Source organism: Chiroxiphia lanceolata, chromosome 10 (genome assembly GCF_009829145.1).
Source record: "Chiroxiphia lanceolata isolate bChiLan1 chromosome 10, bChiLan1.pri, whole genome shotgun sequence".
Taxonomy (NCBI): domain Eukaryota; kingdom Metazoa; phylum Chordata; class Aves; order Passeriformes; family Pipridae; genus Chiroxiphia; species Chiroxiphia lanceolata.
In genome coordinates, this window is record NC_045646.1 from 8,652,945 (window position 1) to 8,680,804 (window position 27,860).

The 27,860-nt window shown below is 39.8% G+C and overlaps 2 protein-coding genes across 16 annotated transcripts in view; one reads left to right on the forward strand and one right to left on the reverse strand.

The window, feature by feature from the left end:
* Positions 1 to 27,860, reverse strand: part of MCF2L2 (MCF.2 cell line derived transforming sequence-like 2) — a 169,057-nt gene that overhangs the window by 65,645 nt on the left and 75,552 nt on the right. For all 15 annotated transcript variants that reach the window (XM_032698498.1, XM_032698494.1, XM_032698493.1 and 12 more), the window contains 3 exons: positions 27,459 to 27,636; positions 19,271 to 19,374; positions 16,084 to 16,172 (listed from right to left, as the gene is read on the reverse strand). In XM_032698498.1, coding sequence (XP_032554389.1) covers positions 16,084 to 16,172; positions 19,271 to 19,374; positions 27,459 to 27,636 — 371 coding nt within the window. The remainder of the gene's footprint in view (positions 1 to 16,083; positions 16,173 to 19,270; positions 19,375 to 27,458; positions 27,637 to 27,860) is intronic.
* Positions 10,060 to 14,653, forward strand: B3GNT5 (UDP-GlcNAc:betaGal beta-1,3-N-acetylglucosaminyltransferase 5). The gene is made up of 2 exons (XM_032698512.1): positions 10,060 to 10,192; positions 10,726 to 14,653. The coding sequence occupies exon 2, from the start codon at positions 11,066 to 11,068 to the stop codon at positions 12,200 to 12,202; it is 1,137 nt and encodes a 378-aa protein (XP_032554403.1). The 5' UTR covers positions 10,060 to 10,192; positions 10,726 to 11,065; the 3' UTR covers positions 12,203 to 14,653.

Sequence of the window (27,860 nt, forward strand, 5' to 3'; positions counted from 1 at the left end):
CTAGGCCTGAGGAATTCTTTGTTTAGTCATCTGTTCTGTGGCTTGTTATGGCCAGCGGCTTGTTAGCAGCTCTCCGTGAGGGCACTTGAGCCGTGGTAAGCTGGAACTGCAGGATGCTGTTCTTCAGTGGCCGCAGCTCTCTGGGTTGTCATGTTTCTCATAAGTGCGTGATGGGGGCTTGGTGCTTTTCTTTGCTTTTCTGCTATGAGCTGTGCTGCTCCTGCTCCCCATATTTCATAACAACAAAAAGCAGACAAGTGTCTCCTGTTCAATCCCTGGCACTGTTGCATTGCAGAAGAGGCTGTATAAAAGGCCAAAATTCTTCTTAGTTCCCACAGAAGTAGGAGAGGATTAATGGAATTCATCCCACCCGGTTTGCAGACAGGCTTAAACAAAGCCTTGCACCGCTATTATTCCAGGCAATCTGCAGCTCCTTTGTATATGATGAGGTGGTTCTCGATCCACATTATCCTAAAATCTGAGATGTTTATGCCTTTCAGGCTGGCTTGAAGCAAACATGGGGACCCCCCATATGTATTTATGTGCCTTTGGTATTGAATTTGTTTTTAAATTTTCAGTGAACCGTCAGCTTTTGATGTGATATTTGACTGTCTTGAAAACTGCATCAGGGCCTTGAAACTTATGTAGTCGTATAAAATAATTGAAATTAAAATTTCACTACTGAACTAAAGGAAAAGGATAGCTGGATATATGAATCCAGATCTCACAGAAGTGCTAAATCATTATCCACTCTGGTCCTTTTTGTTGGCCAGTTCATCTGGTACACTTAGGTTTAGCAAAACTTTGCTGTTTTTTTTAATCTTTTCCCCAAACTGACAGTCACTTCACAAGGAGTGATGTCTTTTGATTGGAGTGCCTGAACCTTACAGGTTTGGATGGTACTTGTTTGATCAGGAGTTTGATTACTCAAACTACCTGTTCCTCTTAACATAATGTTTATTCAGTTTAAAAGTTAACACTAATTAGGCTTTCTTATGTCAGTGAAGGCTGTGTGAATGCTTTCAGAATTGGAGGTTGGAAGTTAGGAGAAATGGACAGTCAGATGTGTTGCTATTTCTAGATAATGATTTGCTTAAAGTTAGGGTGACTCTTTAATTGAATTCAAGGTGCCATTTATGTAACTTTAATTTAAAGTCATTAAAAAATTTCAGTTCTTCTGTTGGTATATCTTGAATGACTAGTACCTCATGCTTTTATAGAAAACGTGTATGTGTATAGATTGTATATACAGACTTCATGTTTATGCAGAATTTGCATGTGTTGAAACAGTTTTAGCAAATTATTGCCGAACCACCCCAAATGTAATTAATCTCTTAAGAAAATAGCCAAAGTACAAATGCTAAAGAAGAAGTGAGTGCGTGGTCAGATAGGCTGCTTGCTTGATTTGAATAGATGCCTTTCCTATTAATAAAAGAAGACTACCCACTGGATGGGGTTATCTCCAAGAAGCAGATAGGGTCATTTAACAACTCCCCTCTTTCCCCAACCTCAAGCAGAATACAGCATTTCTCTTCTTTAGCTTAAGAGTTACTGGCAGCTCTGCACAGCAGAGAACAGGAGGATGTGAGAATGAACAAGGCCTGATTCTGTTCAGGGCCAAGGGAACAGTGTGCAGTGACTGTCAGTTCCTAAGTGCATGTACATCTGTGGGTGTATGGAAAGATGAAGTGGCTTAAGCAATATTTGCTCTTGGTGATCTCAAGAGGAGGCCTTTGAAGTGTTGTGGTAATGGCAGCTCCACTACATTTGTGGGAGGGGTGAGCCATTAGGGGTCATCTTAAAGAGGTCCTCTTCCTCATGATTGTTCACTCATCAGAAAGCTCACCTTTAAAATTAATTATACATACACATGCTTCCATAGATATGGATAGAAGTATTATTTTTCTCCACAGAGTAGCTTCTTTTCTAGGCTGATCCCACAGTTGCCTTAAGAGGACTGTCTTAAATTACTAGGAGACCTTTGTGTGTGTGCTTTGCTTGAGGTACAGCTCTGTGCATTAGTGTAGCATTAGACCTTGTGCTTGCTGGGTCTGTACATGTGGTGTGGAAAGCATGGCCTTGAAACTAAAGACCTGAATACTTCCCCAACAACCGAGAACATCAGTCTTTAGTCTAGTATCCCTATGGATAGGACAGGGACATGATTTCCTCCTTAATTTCTACAGTGTGTGTAAAGAACTGAAAATCAGGCTGCGTTCCTGACTGTGTGACCTGAGTCATCAAGATGGAAGAGTTTTTAGCTGAAGTGATGGTTCTGACTGATGGGATGGGAACCAGAACTAATGTTCTGCAGCCCAGCTTCCTCAAACTCGTGTGTATGTGGTTTTTGTCTCCCGGGGCTCTACTTGTAGATTTGGGAACAGAAACTCCTGGAGGAAGAGATTTGATGCAGAGAAGGGTGATCCAGGACTTCTGTCACGCTCAGTTATGTATAGGGCATAAATGGTGTCTGGATGGTAAGTCAGCATGATACTTGGCTAAGGTTAATAAGCCATGCTTAAGAAAGACAGGCAAGTTTATGCTGCTGAACTGAACTGGGAAGTCTAGATGGGATGATATGCTGCTATGTGGATTCAAGAGGTCACATATATCTGATCTGTGCTAACTTATATCTGGAAAGGAGAAAACTAGTCTAATAGAACACTTAAAAAAAACCCCACCAGTTCCTGTACCCTGTAAATTAAACTGTATTTTGACTTCTATGATTCCAACATGTTTTATTATCATTGGTCAAACTGAAAGGAAAAAAAGCACAATCCTTTGACACGAAAACACCCTGTATCCTAATCTGCAAATTGAACTTACACATTCTTATTTGTTTGTGTTCCTGCCTTAGTGCTCACATGCTAGTGACTCATGTAACATCCAAATTTTGACTGCAAACTCTGACTGCAAGTTGGGACATCCATTTGGAGTTTGATGCTGAATTTCGGTTATAAGCTAGAGTATTGTCAGAGAAGATGGATAGACTAGGGAGTAGATGAAGTACAGTGGTGTTAATCTTCTGTTTACGTGTGTCCTTCATACACTTTGTAACTCACTGCATTTTTTTAAAGTACTAGGCAAAAGAAAAGTTTCTACGTGAGGCCCCATGGAAAGGCAGTTTGAACTAGTCTTACAATTAGTTGTGTCAGTCTGAAATTTGACTTCCTCTTTTAGTTTGGCAGTTAACATGGAAAAAGTCTGCTTCAGATAGTTGTTCAGCTTGATCTTCAGGTATGGCCTGCAGATTGGAACAGAAATTACCTTAGGTTTGAGGGGAAAATAGGCAGGAAATAACATCTCTAGATCTAGCTGAAAATAAATATTTGAATGGGCTTTCTTAAAATAGGCAGCAGAAAGAATTACTGATTAGGTGAGGCTATGATGTTGTAGCTCTTCAATTAGAACATGTTATGAAACAGGGATTCAGTGTTAGTGCATAACTAGGGAATTTGCATTTTCTTGTCTTCCAGTGCTGAGCTTTGCACTGGATTCTTAACTGCTTAATATTTTACAATTGCTTAATCTAGGATGGGGAAAACTGTTTTCTTCAATGTTCGGTTCAAAGCTTGTCATGTGTAATGAGATGTCCTTCTTGCAAGGTTGTCTGGAATACACTTTTTTGTAAAGAGATGGATACAGTAATGGGGGATAGAAAGCAGTGGCAAGCGAGCCCTTTGTCATGCCTCTTTTTGCCCACTTTTGCAGGCAAGATGTGTTGATAATATTCTGAGATTAAGTGAAATATAGTCAGTAGAAAATTCATTAAAACACTTGTACACAAGCTTCCAGATAAGATTCCAAATATGAACAGAAATGATCTACTATAAAAGGGGGAGGGAGGTGACTTTGCAGAGGTTATACCTGACAGGGGAACATCGACAAATGCGCAGTTAATGTGCTCTGCCCCTTTACTGCCTTTTTCTGCCTTAGTACATGGGAGTAGAAAGGAATGTGTGCCAGTCTGACCCATCTTTAAACACTGGCACTGTAAAAGTGAATTTACATAAAAGCAGACTGCTGCTCAGTGTAGCATTAGAATTCGTTGCTGCCAAAACAGATGCAGTAGGTTGTGAAATAGGTGCCATTACAGCCTTTTTAGCTGTGTCTTAAGAGCTCTGACTTGTCTATGTGGAAGTGCTTAACTTAATCCCTTTTCTCAGAAAATGAGGCTTGTGGGGTCAATCATGTCACTGCCAGACCGAAACTTCTGAATATTATCCTTACTGTCAGTACAAAGATCTGCTTCATATAAAGCAGAGAATTTCATGTTGGTGCTTGTGTGTTTTATGCAAAATCACTTGAATGAAATGACTCATATTTTGGAGACTTCCATTCAGGAAAACACCATCCTTCCTTCTAGCTTGTATGGGGAAGAGTCTGCAGTGGATATGTCAGGTTAAAACAACTGAGAATTGCAGTATAAATGTAGACAGGTGTTTGAAAGATGCGGTCCTGCTCCTCTCCTGCCATCTCCACAGTGGCTGTTTGGGGCAACTGATCTTCATGAAGGCAAGTCTGTCCATTCTGGCAGATGTCTCCATTTAGATTGGCTTGTAGCAGCTGGGAAGCTTGCAGCTCATTTTAAGGGAAATTGAAGAAACCACTCTCTTCCTTTCTACCCAGTAGTTACAATAAGTGCAAAACCTCTGTAGAAACTAAATCTCTACTGGCAGTTAGCTGCCTTCTGGCAGTGCTAAACATTTACAACCTGTTTCTCCTTCCAGCCCTGAAGGAGTTGAACTGCTTTAGTCATCTAAAGCTTTGCCATCCTTTTGATTTCTCTGCCAACCAAGACTCCAGAGATTGCTCAGCACTTGCAAGTTTTACATATCAGTGAGAATCAGCAAGTGGGCACAGCATTCAATGGCTCATTTTTCTGGGTGCTGTTGTAGTTATTTGTGATACAAAACTCTCCTGGATGTTGAATGCCCATTTTTTTTTTTAATCAAGGATTGCTCTTGACTGAGCAACTTCAGAATCATTTAAACAGTTCATGTTTTGGAAAGTGTTGGATGTTCACTTTGATAGAAAATCTGAGAAGTCCTCAATGCATGCACAAAGAGCATCTAAGAATGCTGATTTCCCATCCTAGGAAACCATAGCCTGAGTAGAAGTTCCAGGCAAACTAAAGAGATTGCAGGCAAAGCCTGCAAAGGAGTTTGCAGAAGATGGGTTATATGTTCTGAAAAGCTACTGTCAGTCATCCCTGCATTATGTTTCTTATTGATGCAACATCCATGACCTGACTGTAAATTTTTCATAGATCTTTGTATCACATTCTTTTTCCAAATCCCATTGCCATTGTGACCATGTTTTCCTACAGAACTTGGCTTCTGTTTCTCAACAGTTTGTACAGAACAGAACAAGGTGTAATAGAGGAAGTTTTGACATTACTTTATATTTTCTTTGCAAGTTGTTCATGATTTCTTTTCATCTTGGTGCTTGCAAACCATGTAAGAAGACAGACTTAGCTAAGTACCTTACTGCATCTTTTTTTCCTAAAAGTGACCTCCTGTCACTATAACAGGAAGTCCTAGAAGTGTCAGGGTGTAACTCGCTCAGTGTTTCCATTCTGTTTTCTCTTGTGACACAGCTCATATAAAAGAAGAACTTGAAGATTAGTTTCAAAGCAACTTCTTAAGATGTGTAAGAAGTTTTTCAAATATTGGAAAGTGAAGAAGGGGGACATAGGCCAGGGTAGAGATGACAGATAACACGACATGTCAGCAAAGGAAAAATGATCAGAGCAACTGGGTTACATAGTTTTGTAGCTAAAGCTGTAAGCAGCAAACTCCACTCAGGCCTTGCTCCCATTAACTTAGACACATACTTTCTTAACAGTTGGAATGGAAAATCTCGATAAGCTTGTGTTTTTATGGCTTATTTGATGTGCAAACTAGATTTCCTTTGGTCTTCGGGTGTAAGCAATACATAAATCAGTAATGTTGAAGATGGAGGAGTTCAATTTCACAGGAATTATAACTGTTTAAATTGCTCCAAACACGGAAAAAAAGGTTTAAATTCTACTTAACAAACAAAACTCTAAAACATACCAAAACACATGTTCTTTGAAACCTGTAGCCTCTTTCTGAACAAATTTTGAAAGCTTCAAGAAAATCTAACTTACTCTTTTCAGAATTGTCTCATCCTTACACTAGGCTTAACAAATCTGCCTAAATTTACATCCAGCCAATGCTAATCTTGGCCCACGCAGATTTAACTGCAGCATGTCTGCTTCTGTCACCTCTGTGGCTGGGCACATTCCTTTAGCTAGAATTGGTGTCCCTGTGACATCTGATGTCAGGATGGAGCACACAGGATGAAGCCCACCTGAAGCAGGATGGAGCACCTCTATGATGTGCCTTCTAACACTCCACTGTCAAACAAGCTTATATGGAGTAGCTCATGTGACAGGACTATCCTGACTTTGGAGCAAAAGCCTGTCCTAGGGCTTCAAGTTTTCTATAGTGACACAGCTTTAGATTTGAAAAGACTGAAAGCTTTAGAAACAATGTGTGTTACATCTGGTTCTACAAAGGAAACTCTTGAATCCTGTTGTGCACTTAGGTTAGGCACAGCTTGACCTCAGTTAGCCACTTTCTGATACTTCTTCAGGGTTTCAGCCAATTGTCTTTTTAGGAGAAGAGGTTGGAGAAGCTGAATTTGGCTTGTTGAACAACTGTATAAACTCCAGAGCTGTCGAAGGCTGGTGTGGTGAGGACTGGGGGAAGAGCGAGTGTGAGGCTGTCCCCACTTGGCAGCAGTGATTTGAGCTTTTGATTGAACTCAACCATTGCATAGAACTTCAACTGGCTTTTTGGCACAGCCAAAAGACATGGACATAATGATCAGCAGCTCTTCGGATGACTTCTGTTTGAAACTAGGTAATGTTTCAGCTCTACAATCTTTCTTGTAGGTCCATGTTAAAGGAACAGTTGCTACAAATTGTAAAAAATGTTTCTATTTAAAATAGTGCTTCCTGGTATATCCTGTTGTCTGGCAATGCCACTTGTCATCTAAACTTATCTTCTGTCCTAGGTGGAAAGAGTGAAAAATAACTATACACTATGATCTTTGTCCTAAAACACACGTTGTGCAGGGATGTGGTGTATTGAAGACCAGCCTGCATCTGGTACCACATGACAAAGTTTGTAGCCAGTAGAAAAATGAGATGTTCTCTCTGGGCAGTCTTAGTTGGTTTCTCTTGGGTTTAGGTTTTTATCAGGGTAGTAATAGTTGGGGAAAATCACCATGTTCAAGTGTGAATGTTGTCTCTTCATGGTTCTTCCTGCAAGGGTCTGTGTCTCTGGTGTTTCATGTCTGGGGTGTCTTTGAATCATAGAATCAGATGGGTTGGAAAGGACCTCTGAGATCATCAAGTCCAACCCTTGATCCACTACCACCACAGTTGCTAGACCATGGCACTAAGTGCCACGTCCAGCCTCATCTTAAAAACCTCCAGGGACGGAGAATCCACCACTTCCCTGGGCAGCCCATTCCAATGGCTGATCACCCTCTCTGTAAAGAATTTCTTTCTAATATCTAACCTAAACCTCCCCTGGTGCAGCTTAAGACCATGCCCTCTTGTCCTACTGCTGGTTGCAGTAGGTTGTTGTGTTTCTTTAGGATCTCTTTTGTCTGCCCCTCCTCAGCAGACTTCCCAAAACTGTTCTATCCTGAAATAAACTTCATACTGACTTTTTTTTCAAATATTGACTTCTGTGGATATTTAAAGTAGCTGCCTAAGGATCTTCTTTTCCATAGTGGTCACTCTACAAACTATTGAGTTTGAAAGACAACCCATGCTAGCTCCACTTTCATACCAGAATATATTCTGAATGCAAAATACAGAATAGAACAGCTGCTACATTCAATGAGTCATGCTTGTGGTAATACGGAAAAGTTAAAGCTTCTTTAGGAAAGGCAGGATTGCTACAGGATGACAGAAGCTTCCAGTACTTGCAACAGGAGGAAGACCACATGGAGTTATGAATTTGAAATCTGCTGGAAAGGAAGGCAGTTGGAGGAAGTGTGTTTGGTTGATTCTCTCAATCTGTCTCCAGTCTCAGAGTGAATCTAACAGCTTTCAAGCAACAAGTAAGAAAATGCACATCAAGAGGCAAAACACCTTAATTATGGTCAGAAAAATGACTGTTAAGCATGGTTTTATCTCTGTTCCATGGTGTTTCCTCTTGCTAGGGAAGAAATTTGGTGTGTTGGATTGTTTTCTTTTCTCAGAATTATGAGATTCACATGGCAGCAGATAGCTCCTGTGGTGACTCAACCTGCTTTCCTTAACTTTCTGTTAAGGGAAGGAGAACATGACTAAGCCCAAAGGATGGGTGTTTTAAATGGGGTGTAAAAAGTTCTGACAGTCCAAGAGTCTCTATTTGTGCATTAGTACCTTCAGTGCAAGTCTCCAGACTTTTTTTGGAGAGAGATGGGCAAGTGTGTATAGGCCTCCATAAATTTCATCAGTGTTGTTCATCTATAGTCACATTTTTAAGTTTTACCTGAGAGGTGTATTTCTGAGGAGGATTCTGAACAGCTTGTGTCTACTAATGGTTGATTTAATTCCCCTGAACTAGATCAAGGAAATGACAGACCAGACTGTTCCAGCCCTTGCTCAGTTAATTTAATGGCTTGTTTTTTCTGCAAGGAGAAGCTTAAGCTCTTGTTCCAGCATCCCTGACTTCAGGAGGGGGGTGCTAGGTAGCAGAAAATTGAGTCTATGCATCTCTCTTGTCCCCTGCTATCTGCTCCGTATTTAAAGCTGTGTCCATGATGACTTCTGTGTTTTGTGGTGGATTTTTTGGTTGGTTTGTGGGTTTGGTTTGGGTGTTGGTGTTTTGGTTTTTTTCTGAGGACTTTTATTTTTTCCTAGTGTGAAAAACTGTCATGTAGATTAGTTGCACTGCTAGGTTTCAGTGACCTTGTCCTTTGTTTTTGTGGTGTTGATTGTTGTCTCCTTTTACCCTATGACATGGGCAATTGCAGACTGTTGCCAAAACTTCTTATCCAGGTGTAATCTAAAGAAGTTGTATTTGGTGATGAGGAGTCCCGTGTTTACCAGGGTAAACTTTGCTTCAGGTGGTTAAATAGATAACTTTCAGTCCTCTGCTTTTAAGCTTATCATGATGGCAGTGGGCAGCCTGACTACTTGGTATCTTCAGACCAACTCCTCCAAAAGACACTACCAAATGTTTGGATTTCTGTAACACTCCAGCTTGTCTGCATCTCTGAAACAAGAGTAAGCTTTACAATAGTGTTCTATTGTAAAGTTGCTGAGTTTATAACTCTGAGGTGCATTGTTTAACTTCATGTTTCCAAAATAAAAAGGGTTTAAACTGATACTATAAAAAGCGCTGACTGACTTTTATTCACCAAACTGCCCATACAGCTTTTCTGTTATGCATTGCAATCTGCAATCCTCGGATACACCAATGCGCGGTTTTCATTTTGAGGAGCCAGTTCCCTTCGTGGCGCACCACAAAACTGCTCCAAGTTTTCTTATTTCTATACTTTGTTGTGTTCTCATTGTTATCTAGTTGCAAGACTTCAGATGAGTAAAACATTCTCAAAACATTTGTGTTGCACAGAATTTCTGATGATAGCTTGTGTTCTCTTGCTTCAGGAGTTATTTCTATGCAACAAGTGCTTAGCTTGTGGGGTGTCATTCCTTACGGTGCTACTCCTACATTTCTCGCTTGACAAAGCTCTTAATTTTTTTTTTTTGTGGCATGAACAAGCAGTTGCAACTTCAGGTTGTTCTTGACTATTACATAGAAGAGACAACTGGCTACAAGAACTGGATTTTAAACTGCAGGATGAGAAGGCTGGACTCGGGTGGCTTTTTGTGCTTTGGATTCTTCACTAAACCCTAGTTGGTAGCAGAGACAGTAGCCCTGAAGTGTGAGCTGTCTGGTCCCGAGAGCTGTACTTGTGACAGGGGTGCAGCCTGTCTCTCTGTCAGCCCGCCCCTTAACCGTAGCTCGGGTGACCAGCTGTCTGCACGGCGGGTTAAGGGCGGTCCCGAGCTGGGTCTGGGCAGTTCGGTACCGGCCGATCCGGGCACGGTTGAACTCGTGGCTCTTCTCGAGCCCCGCAGCTGTTGAGTCCAGCGGCCGCTCCCCTCCAGCGGGTCGGGGCAGAGCAGCGGGGCCGTCCTGGGGCTCCGCGGGGGAAGGTGCTGGATGAGGCTGGGGGAGATGGAGCTCTGCGGGCAAGGGGACGGCATGGCAGGGGGGGCGGGAGACGGCGGTGAGAGGCACCGAGGGCTGCCAGGGCTCCGGCCGGAGCGCTCACCCGGCACTCCCTCCCCCGGGAGCCGTCTCGGGGCTCTGCCTGGTCTGTGTCTTTAGCAGACCGACCGCCCAAAGACAATTTGTAACCCGGGACATTTGTAGGCTGCGTCTCTCTCCGAGCTTATAGTTTAAATAAAATGCCATCTGTCGTTTAACAGCGGTGGGCATTTCTAAGAAAGAGGTTTCTGTGTCAGGTTCCTCCTTCCCTGGCCTCCACAAGCTTGCTCTGGGCCACTGATCACCTCTGACTTGCTGCCAGTCAGGTTACTTTTTTCTTTTGGGGGCTGGGAGGGGGTGTGGGTGTGTGTGGCTGTTGATGGGGCGTGTCTGAGTAGTCAGCCATTTCCATGACCAAATCTAATCACAAGTGTGTTAATAACAGCTCACTAAAACCTTTCTCCTCTCCCCCACTTAGAATTGGCACGAATCTTCATGAAGGAGGGAAACACATGAGAAGATACGATTAGAACCGCAGTGTTTCTTTCAAGATGCCCCAAAGGGAAAAATACTCATCTGCAAGTCTCATCTTTCAAAATTGCCTGTGTTCCTTCAATCAAAGAAAAATGTTTTTTGAGAAAGATGACTTATGAAGTCTGTGAACAAATCTGGCTTCACAAGGATACTGAGTGAAAGACATCATGCCTTACAAAGGACACTTATCTTGAAGGGGTGACACTGTGCTCTTAAACAAAAACAAAGGCACTTGAAAAACACTGATCCTGAACAAGAATAAGGATTATAAAAACTGCATCAGAATGTTTGTTAGTCCCAGAAGAGTCAGAAAATGCCATTTTTTGCAGATATTTGCCACTTGCTTCATACTGTGTCTCATGATTTTTTGGGGACCATTTGATAATCACATTGTGAACCATATGAAGTCCTATTCATACAGATACCTCATAAATAGCTACCATTTTGTGAATGACAGCCTGTCTGTCAGCAGGGATAACCTGGACAGAGTATCAAGCTACCAATATTTGATCAACCACAGAGAGAAATGTCAGCAGCAGGATGTCCTTCTCCTATTGTTTGTGAAGACTTCTCCTGAAAACCGTCATCGGAGGGATGCAATTAGACAAACTTGGGGTAATGAGAAGTATGTTCGTTCTCAACTTAATGCCAACATTAAAACTCTTTTTGCTTTAGGACGACCAACAGACCATCTGCAGAAAACATGGCAGCAAAGGGAACTAGAACTTGAAGACCAGAAATACCATGATTTGATTCAGCAAGACTTCTTGGATACTTTTCACAATCTTACTCTAAAATTGCTTTTGCAGTTTAGCTGGGTGAATGCCTACTGTCCTCATGCCAGGTTCATTATGTCTGCAGATGATGATATATTTATCCATATGCCAAATCTTGTTGCTTATCTCCAAAGTCTAACACAAATGGGTGTTCAAGATCTCTGGATTGGTCGTGTCCATCGTGGATCCCCTCCCGTAAGAGACAAGAGTAGCAAATACTATGTTCCATATGAAATGTACCAGTGGCCCTCTTACCCTGACTACACAGCAGGAGCTGCATATGTAATATCAAATGATGTAGCAGCTAAAGTCTATGAGGCTTCACTGACTCTCAATACAAGTCTCTATATAGATGATGTTTTCATGGGTCTCTGTGCCAATAAAATGGGAATTGTACCACAATATCATGTATTTTTTTCTGGGGAAGGAAAAGCTCCATATCATCCCTGCATTTATAACAAGATGATGACATCTCACGGACACGTAGATGATCTTCGCCAGCTCTGGAAGCAGGCTACAGATCCCAAAGTTAAAAAGATTTCTTCAGGGATTTGGGGTAGAATATACTGCAGACTAGTCAATATTGTGCTTCTCTGTAAACTGTACTATGAGGACACATATCCTTGTTCAGCTGCATTTTCTTAATACTTGAATATCTGCACAGAAGATCCACTGAGCCAAAACAGAGCAACAACTTTTTAGGTGTTTATTCAAAATATATGTAAACATGGAAAGAGGTAAAACTTACATGTGAATATTTGGGGTGGGCAGGGGGAGAGGAAGAAGATGGTCCCAGATTTTGTTCAGAAACTTATTGGAATAGCTCTCCTGTTGCAACTTTTTACATTGTAGCCTGTTTTTTTACACTCTTCAAGGGATGCAAGTCTGGATTATAAATTAACTATAATAGACTTCTAGACTTTGAAATGCTTGTTGAAAACGTTTGTTACTTTGAACTTGTCAGTTAGTCTTGAGGGTTTTTTTTAAAGCTGTGTGAACTAAGGCATGTGGCAAAACAAAAATCTGTTATATCAAAATGGAATAGAGCTTTCAAAACATGAGGAAAGTGGAACTTCTGACTTGATGAATGAGAGTATGGCAGTAGTTTAAGGCAGCGTAAAGTCATTACAAATATTCACCATTTTTCAGTGCTTCATCGAAAGTCAGTCTAGACCTGCACAGTTGACAGTGAGTGCTAGAAGTGAAGACCTGCTACAGTTGTTTTCTTGAAGTTCCCTAAATCTTTGAAACAGGGAAAGTGTTTGAATGCCCTCTGACTTGGTGGTTTTAAGTAAAAAAAGGAGCTCCCTTTAGAACTTGAAGTGATGAAAATCAAATACTACTCATGTAACAGGTTTGGCTAATATTCCTCTGCCTTCTGAAAACTGAATCAGTGTACTTAAACAGTCCAATCTTTAATAAGCAAATAAGCTAAATGAGTTTTCTTTTAAGAATGCTTCTGTTTTCCAATATTCACGATTCTAAAGGTTAAAAGCAAGCAAAAGTCACCAAGAATGTTACTTAGAGCTGATGTGAAGCTTTTAAAGACTTAAAAAAAGCAAAACTTTAAGCAGGTACTAGCAAAGAGGGAGGATATTTTCTGCATGAACTTTGACTTCGCATTGAAGGGATAGGGAGATGGTGATTCACAGAAACCCAGTACACAAATCAAAATAACTAAAATATTTTTCATCAAAATTGTCTTTAAAATTTCGGGGTTGTTTGTGTCCACAAAACCCTGTACCTTGAATATATTTCGATGTTAATATCACCTGCAGAGGAACAAAACACCTGTGCATTGTAAATCAAAACAGAACAAAGTGATGTGCGACCTCCAGCCCTTACGAGTTGTACTGTGGTGCCACAGAGATACTGCAGAGAACCAGAGCTGTAGGGTGTCTGCAGTTCTGTCTTGTACAGCTCACTAATGGTGCTTCCACAGACTCTCAGGACAGATATCTTAGTTGCTAATTGCAAAACCTGTGGTAGCTGTACAGGACTTGCTAGTTTTAAGCTGTGAGTAGTAAACTTGGTTTAACTAAAACTGCTACTGCTCTTGGAGCTGTGCTGCGGGTTTTATGGTTTGAATGGACAGTGGTGTCTCTTAGTGTAGACAGAATCCAGGAGTGAGCTTGCTGACTGTTCTCTAAGCTGTTCAGATGGATGAGAGGTAGCTACATAAAATATGTAACTTTCTATAATGGATTTTCCAGAAGGAAGATAATAAGAATCCTAACTGGTTCCAAATGTTTGGCATATAAAGAGCCAACAAATAAATAATTTATCAGTGTCAAAATGACTGAAGAATATAACAGCTATACTTCAGAAAAAACCAAATCCAGTTCCTGTTCTTGCCTAAGCATTGATTATAGTACTGAGTATATGTATTTTTTAAAAGAAAAAATCCACAAGACAAGCCTAGATCTATATGACCTGTTGCTTACAGAGAAGATAAATGCACATATAGAGAAAGTATTACTCTGTACTGAAGGAAAGCTGCTTCATCAGATTTCTGACTTGTTTTGAGCCATTTAAATCAACAAAGCTGCACAGCAAAACTGCACTGCTAGAAAAAGCCACCCTGTTCACTGTAGGGAAAGAGGGTCTTCATATGCAGTATGCAACCAAAATGTACTGGTAAGACTACAGTTTTTGCAACATAACTCTGTGTTGGGATTTGTTTTCACTCATACAAGCAAAAGTAAAATAAGCTTTAAGTAGCCTAAACTAGCTAACATCTAAAACGCTGCTTAAATGTAGTTTGCCATTATCTGAAAGTCACTTTTGACCATTGAAATATTTTGTTATACAGTTGGTTTGAGTTTTGTTTGGATTGTTTCCTAATCTTAAAAGGGTCTTGATGTTTGTAGTATGCATTTTCTTTTGCTGCAGTGAAAAGAAGTTGCTTGTTGAATAAAAAGAAAAGCATGAAGGCACTCCTTTCAAAAAATGGAGACACTATAAAACTTCTTATTTTCTGGTTCTAAACACAATATTTGTACACTTTCATCTGGAACCTTTTTTAACAATAGTCTCGGTGCTCCAATGCAGGGCTGTCAGGTTTTACTTCAACAAATAAAACTGTATCAGCCTGAATGGTCACTCCTCATTAAGAGTTTGACATTGTTGCACAGCATATTTAATGCTAAATTTTTTTTACCTATTTGTTTGGTTTGCATCAGTTTCCCTTTGATATTACTAATTTTTATACAAAGTGTTCAGTATTTATTCTTAAACTTTGCTCTGTACCACAGAAAGACAATTGTTTTGTAAAATTTGTTTTGAATAAACAGACTTATTTCTTTTAAAAAAAAACCCAAACAGTACAGCAGAGGTAAATATCTCTTGTTGCTTTCTTTGTAACCGATAGCATCAGCTCTGATGCTTTTAAGTGTTATCCCGAGTTCCCTCTCTAGAGGGCTTCAAACTGTCCCCTCCCCCCACCTTCCTTTCTGTTCTACCTTGCACCAAACCTGTCCTCAACAAAAGGCAAAATCGGTGTTTCCCAGGAAAGAGACAGCTCACAAATTTGTTTACCAAGCTTCTAGGTCTAAACTTGTGTAGAACTGCTAGATATTAGAAGCTTAACCTGTTGTTATTTGTATGTTCTCTTTAGGCAGTTGTTCCTCTGGAGATGTGTATTTATCTCCACAAGATTTCAGGTCCTACTTTGCACCTTTTGAAAACTAGTTGATGTTTTGGGGACCAGACATGGTATTTTCCTAGGGTATAATTAAATTCACATAATGATGATTTGTATGTCTCTCCAATTTGTCTAAAATAATGTATCAACCTAAGGTTTTTACAAATGGAGTCTTTTGCATCAGGTAACTTCAGTGTATACCTGTGTGAGACAGAGGCATAATGTAAGTATGAATTATCTAAATCATAGTGAAGAAGAGAACAAAGCAAATGAAGTCAGTGGGGATTGTGTCATTTGGCTTCTTGCAGGGTGGGTTTTGGTGTGGGTTTTTTGGTGTGGTTTTTTTTTTTAATTGCTCCCTTTGGCCTAGAAACTGTGCAGTTCAGCTAAATTAAGCTGTTTACTTGGTACTTTTTGTTGAACTAAGTGACTTAAATATTTGGTGCTTTAGAATATATCATTAATAATCTTTTTCTCAAGACTGCAGAAACTCTAGCATGCATTTAAAAAACCCAGAAGCTTCTCAGAGGCATATAGTTAAATATGAACATTCTGAACACTGAGATGGTCTTTAATACTGCTTTTTTTGAACATACATGCAAGGCTTATTCTAATGACTTATTTTCTCACGTCTTGTAATTAATGTTTTTAAAGAAAAAAAATGGAAAAAAACCCCAACCCAAACAAAAGATAAATCTTTCTTGCTTTTCCATCTGATAAACTGGATATAAATGCATGGTTGTAAGCATTTCAGTGACTTCATTACAGATAATTATTTATTAATCTTGATGAGCTTCAAAGAAATCAGAGAGAGTGTACTATAAATGGAATAATTTGCATTCTAAGAAGAAATATATATACTAGCTCATGTGTGCACCCTTACCTCCTCCTTGTTGACAAGTTCTCATCACTTTCACTGGTCACCAGGACTCTGCTAGATCCTCCTTGACTTGCTTCATGCATCACCTCAATCTGAATAAAAAGGACATGTTAAAAGTGAAAATACTTAATTGCTGATGCTTTTATTTAGGGCACTTTAACTCTTTGCAAGAATAAAAAACAGATCCTACCTAACCTAGCAAGTCACTAGACAAGTTAAAATAATTGAATTCTATATGTGCAGGTTGTAAATCAAGAATACCTCGTCTATTTTTATTCTGCTTCCTTGCTCAGTGTTGCCATGGGAGGCATTCCTGACTCCAGGCAAAGTCGTTGTATTCTTGCACCATAGAAGGTGAATTATCTCCTTGTGTAGATAATTACAGGCATGATAGTCTGTTACTTAGACTTTGAAATGCTGTGGTTTTGGTTTGTGTCTCAAGCCAAACCAAAGACTTGACATTTTCGGAGTTCTTTGTAGGGTGCATATGGAGAAAGCTGGGAATCTGTCCTGTGCCTCTGCGAAGTGTCTGTGTCCCAGGAGCAGTGTTGGTAAGACAGTGCTGAGCACGTGTTCGTGTGCAGGAGCTGTCCCCAGGCTGAAATGGAGCTTTTTGATTGCTCCAGTGTTTATTTTGATAAACACTAACCTTCTCCCTTGTCCAGTCTTGCAGAGTTGGATCATTTCAGGTGTGTTCCAGGAAAGTTTTAAGCAGGTTTTTCCTCCTTTTGCTTTAAGAGCACCAAGTACTACTTGGACTTACTCAAAAGCCAAAATCTTCAAATTCAGTAAAACAACCCAGCTTCTGAGTTCGCAGTTAATCCAAGCCAATATCTAAACTCCAGCAGAATCTTTTAGTTCCTGAGCACTTTCATTTTTAATGGCTGATTCTGGAGGGAAAAAGTATCTTACATTCAATATTGCAAAATTATTTAGGTGGTTGATGATAATGATGGATCCATTAATAAGCTGTCCTCACCTGAACTATTATCAGAACAAAGGAGAACCAGCTCTAAGTTCCTGCTGATAACCGGATTTTATTCTGTTTATTGCTGAAGTTGTGGACTGTTCTGGCCATTTCAGAAGATGGACCAAGTTTAATTTTTACTTTCAGCTTCAAGGAAATTGAGATGAAATGTATGAGCAAGTCAGAGGTGTGGATAACAGAAGAGCTGGGTTGAAGTAGCTTGTATTATATCAAAAATTGAATAATAGAATTTTGCCAGGTAGACATTTGATACATTTTTTAGCTTTTCAGGCCTTCTGGTAACACTTCCTCCCTGCTAAATATTCCCATCCCCCCAGAAAAGGAAAAACAAACAAACAAGCAAAAAAACCCCAAAACTTGTTTTGGCCTGTGTGGCATTCCTGCACTAACAAGATTAAACCATTTTTTAATATCTAGATGAAAGTAGCACATCCATGTTTGGGTGTCACTAGTGTAAGAAGTGCTAATGTAAGAGTTTTGGTCTGTGAATTATTAATTAAAATCAGAAACTCTAAAATGCTTGTTTTACAAAACCCCTGTGTAATAGTGGACTAAACTGGAAAAGGCACAGAGAACTAATAAAATGTGATCTCTGTTATTGGATGTGTTCTCATATAGAGCTCACCTTTAAAAATCCCTTTTAAAATAACTCATGAACTATAAAAAAGTTAAAAACTGTAAGTGCAGGGACTATTGTATCATCTCCTCTCCTTCTATATAACCTGTTTTAAGTTGAGGTATTTATTTTCCCCAGAGATGTACTGAAAAAGCTTATTCCCTTCCTCTTCTTCTCCCCCAAGCTGCTGAACAATATGAAAAAGGCTACTTGCTGTTTCCATCACACTTTCATGAGGCACCCAAATCAAGATCATACCTCATACTACCCAACTTGTTTCACGATTCTTTTTGAACATTCATTGTATTGTTTCCTTACATTCAGGGCTTATGTTTTCTTTCTCAAAACATACCTTAAATTGCATTTTTTACCATTTTAATGATATAATGGCCTAAAGAGCCAATAATATGAATCTTAATGTAAGCAAGTTGCAAGAAAATTTGGGCAAAGGGCTATTGTTATTTGAAAGGTTGTGAGTGTACAGCACTGTGTATGATTTGACCTCTTATTTTTAGTAAACTTAACTGAAGGGGATGTCAGCAAAGGTATGACATTTGTGCACAGACCATTCAGAATATAACCTCACTGGTATTCCTCTTATCTCTCCCAGGCATATTTACGTGGTCTAAACCCAAACATTTTAAGACAAATGAGGTATTGCTTGAATTTGACAGGGGAAAAGAAGAAAGAAGTCTGTTCTCTGAAAGTGGCTATTTCAGCTAGCTTGGGCAAATGAAAAGTTTTAGGATGCAGCTGCAGTTCATCATAGTTTCAAGACCTGCAGATGAATGGAGTATCTGAAACCTGTTTCCAGTGTTAAAATACTCAAGGAAGGCCAAACAGCTGTTTTGGTAGCTTGTTATACCAGTCACCGGCTACAGCTCAAAGCAAAGACTCTCTGCTGTAAGGGCAGGGTTCTTACATGCTGTCAGGCTCGGGACTAGAGAGGAAAGGATAAAGATGTCCAAACAATCTTAAATAGATTCTTGTTGTAGAAAGAATAATGCAGGAAATCTCATCACAGAGACACAAATGCCAGATAGCTTTCCCTGAAGGTTACTTGCCTTTGCAGGCACAGGTAACAGTGGATTTTCTTGGGTTTTGGCTGGTTTATTCCTAAGTATTACATGTCTAGTTTTAACTCCTTTACATAGAAATTACCGTTTAGAAAATATTAAAATGAGGAAAAATCTGTAACTTTGTAAAACACAACTTGAGCTGAATCGGATTACAGTTCTAGAAACAAAGTAGTTCACATGCTATAAGGGAGGATGGGCACTTTGGCTGCATTTTAGTATATTATTTTTGGACATTTCTTCCACATTTCCACTTCCATCCTTTGAAGATGATTTCTCCATTAGTGTAACTTGGTTTTCCATAAATGGTTTTTAACGCTATCATCTGAGTACCTTTCAAACTGCAATGTGGAGTGTACAAAAAATCCTTATCAGAGAGTCAACTTAGAAATGGTGGTGTTTTTTGTTTTTTTTGTTTTTTTTTTTTAATTCCAAGTGAGTAAACCTATATTTATGTGGTCTTGAGTTCTCTCATAATATGGGATGTCCCCAAATCACAGGTAATCCTACCTTAATTCCACCTTTAGTCTTCTTAATGCTTTTCTTTTTTGATAACTCTACTTCAGAAACTGTCTTTGGAGGGCAGGAAATTTCGGTGGATCTCCTGTTGGTAGCTGAAGGAGTCAAAAAGAGAATAACATTAGAAAATGTGTGCTGAAAGTTGAAATTCTACTTTCTAATAAAAGCAATGAGCAAAGATCCCAACACATCAGTAGTAACTGAGACCTGGCTTAGAGAACTGAGTTGTGGCTGGGGTGGCGATGGACCAGCTGGCACAAGGGATGGGCCACCTTGTTCAGTGCTCAGATTGGCATCCAAAGCTCCACAGTGTAATGATTGGTTTGGCTTCCCCTGGGAAAACCATCTTTAGGCCAGCACAGGTAAATGTTAGCCAGCTGTATCATCACTTGGGTAATTGTCACTTGCACAGTGTTGCTTGTGTGGGTTCCCAAAGAAAGGAAGTTTTGGTTCTGGTAATGCTTTGGCAATGTTGGATTAAAGGATTGTGCCCTGAATGTTTTCATTACATGAACAAGTCTCAAAAGAGTAATCACAGGAGTTCAGCAAGTCACTGTGACATGGATATAATAATAGTGAATCTGAGGAAGCAAGTTCAGAATATGCTCTGTCATGTCAGGTTTGAGGGACTTTGCAGGCTCTGCAAACCACAGTTGACAGTGAGGTGTCTGATGCTACTGGACAGTCATCCTTAACAACATAACCACTTGTCCCGAGCCTGCTGTCCGAAGGAAAGGTTTACAATGAACTGTGAGAAGGGGAATCGTATATTTTGCTTGAGAGGAAAATAATCTCTGTTACAGTTTGTATCTGTTTTAAATTGATAATGAGCTCACAGCACACACTATATAAGCAAAAGGCAATCAGCTCTCTTCTTTTTCTTAATTGCTTAATTGATATGAGCAACCATTCATGTCAAGGTAAAAACACATACAACACCAGAAGAAATGGTGAAAGAACCTGAGTTAGAAGAACAAAAAAGAAAAAAAACCAAAATTGCTGCAATTCTGAGATAAGGTCCGTTTTATTTTTATTCTGGGAAAACTTTCTAATTGAACAAGAACTTGTTATTTTCAAATGCATCTGGTAACATTTTGAGATGGTTTCACCAAGTTTAATGTTTTGAGGCATTGAGAGTCTTGGTGGTAATTAATAACTTTTTGGGGAGAAGCTGAGGGGTACAGTAACAAAGATGCAGACATCTTTGAATGAAGATGATGTAGTATCAAAGGATTCATGTAGGAGGGGCTTTAACGCTTTTTAGAGAAGAAACACATTAACAAAGTTTCAGATGCCCTTGTCATTAAATTCTTCCTTCGAGGTAGTTTTAAAAAAGGCAAAAAAGGCACATAGAAGCACCCAAATTATATTCAGTTAAAAAGACAACATATCAGTTTCACAGACAACAATAATGGAAATCGACGTTTTTTCTACCCTGTGTCTTTTCAGCAGCCTTATCACACAGCTGGGAAGAGAATTAATTAAAGCGGCTTCTCTCCAACTCTTCTCTAAATCTTCTTGGATTTATCCAATGCTGAATGACATGAGGACTTGGCAATGTCCATTTCATGCCTATTACCTCTGCACAATGACTCTATACTAGAAGGTTTCCTCAATGGAACAGTGAAATCTGGCAGCTACCAGCAGCTATAATCAACTGCTAGAGGATTCTCGTGGTTCCCAGGACTGAGCTGAAATGCAAATGTCGTCTCTCTTTGGCTCTTCCATCACTCTCTTTCAGAATATACAGCAGGGGATTTGTTTTGATTTTGAGCACTACTTTCAACAGATGCCTTTTTCACACCCCAAGAAAGCTTTCCCTGAAGTAGTAATTGCTCTCTCAAAGATATTTTTATTTCACCCAGAAAGTGGTGTACTGACATTTTGAAACGAAGGGGACAAAAAGATGCAAGATAAAGCATATAGAAGCTATTGATCCTCATTGTCAAAGTTCTTCCTACCTTTCTAATCTCCAAGAAGGATGATTTATACTGTTGGCAAAACCAGAATACCAACCTTCATCAACTATTTGATAAGTTTTCAAATGGGTCCTTTTATGGTTTCCCCCATGAATGCCTGAGTAAAGTGGTTATAAGCATTAGCAAATTCACTCTTTTCCATACTAATGCACCCTGGAGATTCTATTTAGCCTTAAATTCTCATCTACCACCATCTTGACAAAATGCCGATTGTGATCGTACCTGTCACACTAAACACTGTTATCTCCTGGAGCTTCTCCCAGCTATATCCTATTTATACCTTGAAAAATCAGCATTAAAAGAAATAAATCTAAGACTTGACTACCAAGACATTGTTTCATACTCTTACTAACACACAGGCATCTTGAATACCCTAGATATTCTGCCAAGGTCTAGTTGCCCTATCTAAATCTGGGTTCAGTCCACTGGATTGTTCTAGAAAGCTAATTCAGAAATTTTATGGATGTGCTGTGGAAAGAAATGGAAGCGAAGGAAATAACTTCAGAAAACATGACAACTTTTGCTTAGAAGAGCATAGTCAGCAATACCATGTTGTTTGACCTATTCATTAATCGGAAGACTTGAGGGGACAGTTGATACTGGTATGAAAATCCTGGCTGAAAGCAACCAGCAGAAAAAGTGGAAATCAGTTAAAATTTTGATGTCTGGATCACAACTTGCAAATTCAGATAGCTGCAGGTGATCCAGAACAGCTTAAGTGAAAGATGGCACATTCACAAGAAGCCCAAGTGCAGGTGCTCCTTGATCCAGCAGCAATTACTCAGGTCAGTTCACCAGGTTAGTCTTGGCTTCTTCAGTGTGAGATATTTCAGAAAAGGAGGCAGGTGCAAAGATAAGACAAATTCAACTGCATATATTTCAGAGATGAATTTGATTCAGACTGACACAGCAAACTTCCCTTTCCAATTTGACCCAGAAATGAACTGAGAGCAGGCAGCAATCTGTTTTGGTCATGCTCCAGAGAATTTGTCAGTTATTGACTGGCCCATAGTCAGAGACTGCTGCACGTCACTACCTTTAAGTAGTTTCTGGAGCACCTTAGAAAGAAACAGCCAAAATACCTGACAATTATTATTGCACTAATTACTGTGGAACTGGAAATATAAGGGAAACTCCCGTATAAAATTCAGCACAGTTGGCTGTTTCAAGGTCAGCACTGTATTGTACTGCTGAGGAAGTTGAAAGTTAAAGTGTTGAGCTGCCTACTGAAAGAATAAAGGCACAGGAACAAAGGAAGACAAGTGGGGTGTCTCCTTGTAGAACAATATTCCACATAGAGGAGCCTTGCTTTGTGCTTCTTATATTGGCAGATTTTCCAGGGATTTGACATCAATTTTGCTAGAGCAAAGAAAGATAGATTATATTGCCTAAAAATGGAAAAGTCTGCACTAAGCCATTGAATGATAAAGCAAAGATGCTCTGGTGTTTCTTTAGCTGCCTAAACATTCTGTTTTGTCATCACCACAATTCAAAACAACAATTTCATCATTAATGATTTTCGAACTCACGTTTCCTGTTGGACAGCACGAGCAGCAAACCCCAATAAAGTTTAGCAGACTAGTTGTTTCCATGCCTGTTCTTGCCAAAGGAATTTGATTCTGCTGTAGGTGATTAGTGAGAATGCACAAACTCTCACACAGAAAACATATGGGGAAAGATGTGATTGGGAAATTCACACAAAACCTGAATGTAAAGCATTTATTTGAGGAGGTCTTTGAATGCCTTACAAGTGCTGGGCATGTATTATAACCCTTGACTACAGAGTCTGTGTCTCTTGCTGGCTAATGAGTTACACTTATTCAATATCCTGAACTATAGAAACGAGTGGTTTCTCAAACCATTAACGAAAACCACATGCAGCATCTTTTCTGAGTCAGCTAATCTGTCTGCAGCCTCACTTCCCCTGCACACATCCCCAGACTCTTGCAAGACATCCTTCCTTCATCCCCTATCCAGATGTTATTAGTTAGTGAGTGTTATGCACTAGTGACTGTGAGGAATGCTGGAATGGATCCAATGAGCGGTTGTATACATTTAACTGAGATGGAACCAGCTTAAGTTATATTATTTAAAGAATTGAAAAGGCTCCAGCTGTGTTCCCCCATATGAATCTCAATTTCCAAGCTGGCCTTCTAAGATGCTTGTATGGTGAATCATGGATTTTGTATGTCAATGTGCTTTTAAACATGTTATTTGTTTAATGAGCTCACAGAAATTTTGACATCTCTGCTTCTGTATTTCACATTTATGTTGCACACAAAGAAATCTACCCGTGAATATTTTATAGCACTTTGTACTGCCATGTTCCAGCTCTCACTACAAAGATAACTAAAGCAAGACAATTTTCCTAACCATGGTCACAGGATGGCCAAATCACCTTTTACTGAAGTTTTCCAAGAATGTGTCAGGCTGAGAAGATAGCCTTTGGGAAAGTTTCATTTCGAAGAGTTAGAGTTTGGGAGAATTACAAGCAAATTAAAATAGAGAAATGCTAACTGCAATCATCCCTAATAGCTTGTATTCTCCTTTACAGTTCTGTAGTTTGTCTCTAATCTGTGCCTGACAGCCTAGAGGCAATACTGGCCTGCATGGTTTGACTTTGTGGACCTATCCCACTTCACTCCAGCTAAGGAGTTTTGTACAGAAATGCAGAAAACAACTATGTAGTCAAATCATCAAAAATTATGCCCTCAGAAGTAAATCAACAAAAATATTTCCCTACCAAGTGCCAATTCTCTCCTCCCAACACATACAGGGACAAGTTTAGCCATCAGCAGTATTCAAGCAGCTTCCACTGGGAGTAAAGAGAGTTCTCCTTAAAATAAGGTTATATACGCTACTTAAATATTTTCAAGGCACTCATTATAAAAAGGTCAACAGAGGGTTTTATGCCTTTTCTGGGTTGATCTGTGAATAATACTTAAGCAGATTCTCACAGCTAAAATGTGCACCAAGTCCAGCTGGCACAGACTTTGGAGCATCACAATAATTCCAAAACTAGTTTTTCAATGTTGAACAGGCCTGTCCCTGCAAAATTTGAAAGTTCATTTGTGAAACCAAAAGCTTCAAGCAAAATTGGGATTAATCTAAAATTTTGCTTCAGAACTTCCAGACCCACGGTGTTGAGTGAAAAGTGTTGAGTGAGGGAGAGTTTACAGCAGCTCTGAGCTGCCTTTCTGGATCTTCACTAAGCTTAGAGTTTGCTGAGAGTCAGTCACCAGTGACCATAAGGACACAGACATAACCTGTGACAGTCATTTCCCTGATGGAAACCTGCCCTTCCTCTCAGACATGGTATCAGCTCTGCCTGTGTGCACCTATTTGTCCATGTAAAATGGAGAGTCTGACAGTATTTCACGTCTGAGTCTTCATATCTGTGAAGATTTTTCCATTAGCACCCTGAATTGGATTAAATTTTCCCTACCACTCCTTATTTGGAAAATGGATAGTTAGCAAGGAAAAACAAAACAAAATCTATTCTGGAACAAACATAACTTCTTTTCCTTTCACAGACAACCGTTGCAGTGCTGCCATGGTATTGTTACTCTGTTGCCTGGGGACAAAAGCCTTTCTTTCCAGTATTCTATTTCTGTTTACAACATTTTATTGCCTTTGCCTACTTTTATATTTATGCAGCCTAGGAACATGGCATTTTCCTGTTGCCATATTCTATTTTGCAAGCTTTTAGAAATATTCAGGTAAGTCCTGGCTAAAAAATGACAATGAGTTACAGTATCTGTTTCAAAAAGGTGCTCTAAGCCTCTCTCTCGTTTCCAAGATGTTGCTCAATAAATTCTCCCCATAAGTAAATGTTGATAGTGCATTGATCCCGTGAATGTGAAGAAAGGACACAGAGGAAAGTCCAAAAGAGGGTAGCTTCAAGAAGAGCAGAATTTTGCAGCCTCATTTTCAAGGCTTGGAATAGGACTCGGTGTCCCTGTTTCTATTCTCAGACACATCTGAGAGTCAGACTGTAAAATGCCTTGGTAAATCACCCAGTTTATCTGTGCTTCAGTTTTCTTTCTGAAAAAAAAAAAGAGGTTAAAATACTGTCCAGTACTTGCCAAGTGCTTTGGCATTGTGAGGGAAAGGGCACTCAAGAATTTCAAAGTATGATTCTTGGTAGCTGACAACTGGATAACACCCAAAGGATGCCATTACACAGAATATATGAATGTACATGTACTATTCACAGCTATTAAAGTAACTGATTGTGAGCCTCTGGATAAGATGTAGATAGTCAGGGTTTGTTTCTTTGTACAGAGATACTCTTGGTCAGGCACCTTCAGGAATCTGAATGAGATTTTACAGTCTACTTATCAGTGTCTGAACAGAACTGAGTTGCACTTTGCACCTTCTCAAAGAACAACCAGAGTAACATTTAAAAATAAATTTCATCTACCTATTATTTTGCAACAGGACATTAGAGGCTAATCCTTGTCACACAGTTATCCTGTATTGGGTTGTAAAACCCTGAACTGCAATGCAAGGGGTAGAGCAATGGAGCATCTCATGATTTTCTGTGAAAGAGCTGATAGTATGGGATTGGTTGTATGAACAAGAATCAAAACTTAGAGCACTGTCATGTATATACTAGTGACTGTTCTATAAGGTTATGTCTATATCAACAAATTAAAAATCTGCAAGTGCTTTAAAATGAAGAGAAAGAAATTCAAGAAACAAAATAGAGACTGACTGCATGCATAAACGAAACAGCAAGATTAGCTTCTAGCCTGAAGATGCAGTTTCACAATAGGTGAAAGCCATCCTCAAATGGTACTTACACTGATGGGGACTAACTGCCTCTGACCTGCTGACCTCATTTTCTGCATCTTCCTTTGCTTCAGCACTAGTGGCCACTCAGTGAATATGATCAACTCTGATGTTAGTGCTGCTTGGAGCAGGGGATTGGGGTACATGAACTCCACAGCTCCCTGCATTTCTGTAACTCATGCCATGGAAAAATAACTACTACATTTTTACAGTCTGTTGATTGAGTTTTCAAGGCAAATCACAACTCCTATGGCAAACTGACTGCCCACCTCAGTGCAAGAGCACATTGCTGGAGGATGAGTGTGTGGCAGAGCAGGACCTCTTCACAGGCATTGTGTTCTCAGCTTGCCTCCATCCAATAGTGAAGTTGAAACTTGAGGTAGCAGCTGTATGTTAAGAACATGCTACGCTAGTATGGTTTGGGGGGGGGGGAAGTACAGATGTCAAACTAACACGGTAACAGGAAGAAGATGATTTTCCTTGGTAAGAAAGGATGAGGGTTGCAGAGCAGAGGAGAACAGGGACATTGGTGTGACCTCCTGCTGATATGCCTAGAAAGCAAACTGGTCAGGCTACTGGCCATCCTAATCTTCCTGTTGAGGAAGCAGTTTATTGCAAGCTCTTCTTGCAAATTGATTTTTTTAAAAAGCTTTTTGGTAAAGGTTCCCCTTTTAAAAAGCCCTACGGTTCCAAAGGGGCAATGCCTTCTTGCCACCAAGCACAGCCACTGGTCTCCAAGATGCAGTGTCTCAAATTAGCTTCACCCATGTTCCTTTTGCAGAAAACAGCTATCTTGGTTAAAGGCACATGAAAACTTCAAATCAGGAACTTACAGTAAATTCCAAACAGAAGCAACATTCAACTTTTATAGTTAGCAGAGGACAAGCTAGAAAGTGAATGAACATCTGTGTAGAGGGAAAAAAGCAAAACTTCCACAAATGAGGCAGTGTCACTAGCAAACCCTTAATTTGGCAAGTATCTGATTGAAACTTGAGGTATTGTGACCTTTTAAAGACAAATATTCACATTACGGTAATGTAATGCAATGTAAAAGAGGTTCTCGTGCTTACTTTCCAGGCTTGCAGTGACTACCCTGGCTTGGGTATTCAAGAACTGGCAATATAAGACACACTGGGAAACAGTATAGAAATGTACTCTGTAGATTAGACCTAGGAAGAGAAACCTGGGGGTTTTTGTTGGTTTGTTGTTGGTTTGTTGGGGTTTTTTTGGTTCACCCTTGTCTGTATGTTTGTAGTGACAGATATTTCACATTCATTTTTCATAGCTGGACCTACAGGGCTGACACTGCACATCAAGTGCAAGTCTTCATTCTGATAACAAAAATCAAACATCACCATGTGGACAAAACATTGGTGTGTGTCTGAAAGTAACTGCTCATGGCCTACCTACTGCTGCTGGCCTGGTAATCTTTGGTGATGCTCGTTTTGGGGAAGATTCAGGATGTGGAGCAACAGGTTGTACTGGCCGGGTCTGTTTGGCTGCCAGCTTCTTCAAACTTACTTGCCTCTTGTCAAACATTTCTTGTACATCTTCAAGTTTTTGTACAATTCTTTGGGCGTTGGCCTTGACAAAGAAAAGACAAACAACAAACACTTGTCAGTGCTGGACTAAGTTAAGAAAGTACTTGTGTTACCAGACAGACTAGAGCTGAAGATGACACTGTGCTGCAGTTTAATGTAACCCAGTCCACACACTCCACAGATATCACAGTTTCACTGACCAAGACATGGTGACTCAGGCAGTATTTCTGACACTGCTCAGAAGAAAATCACATGTGTTCCATGACT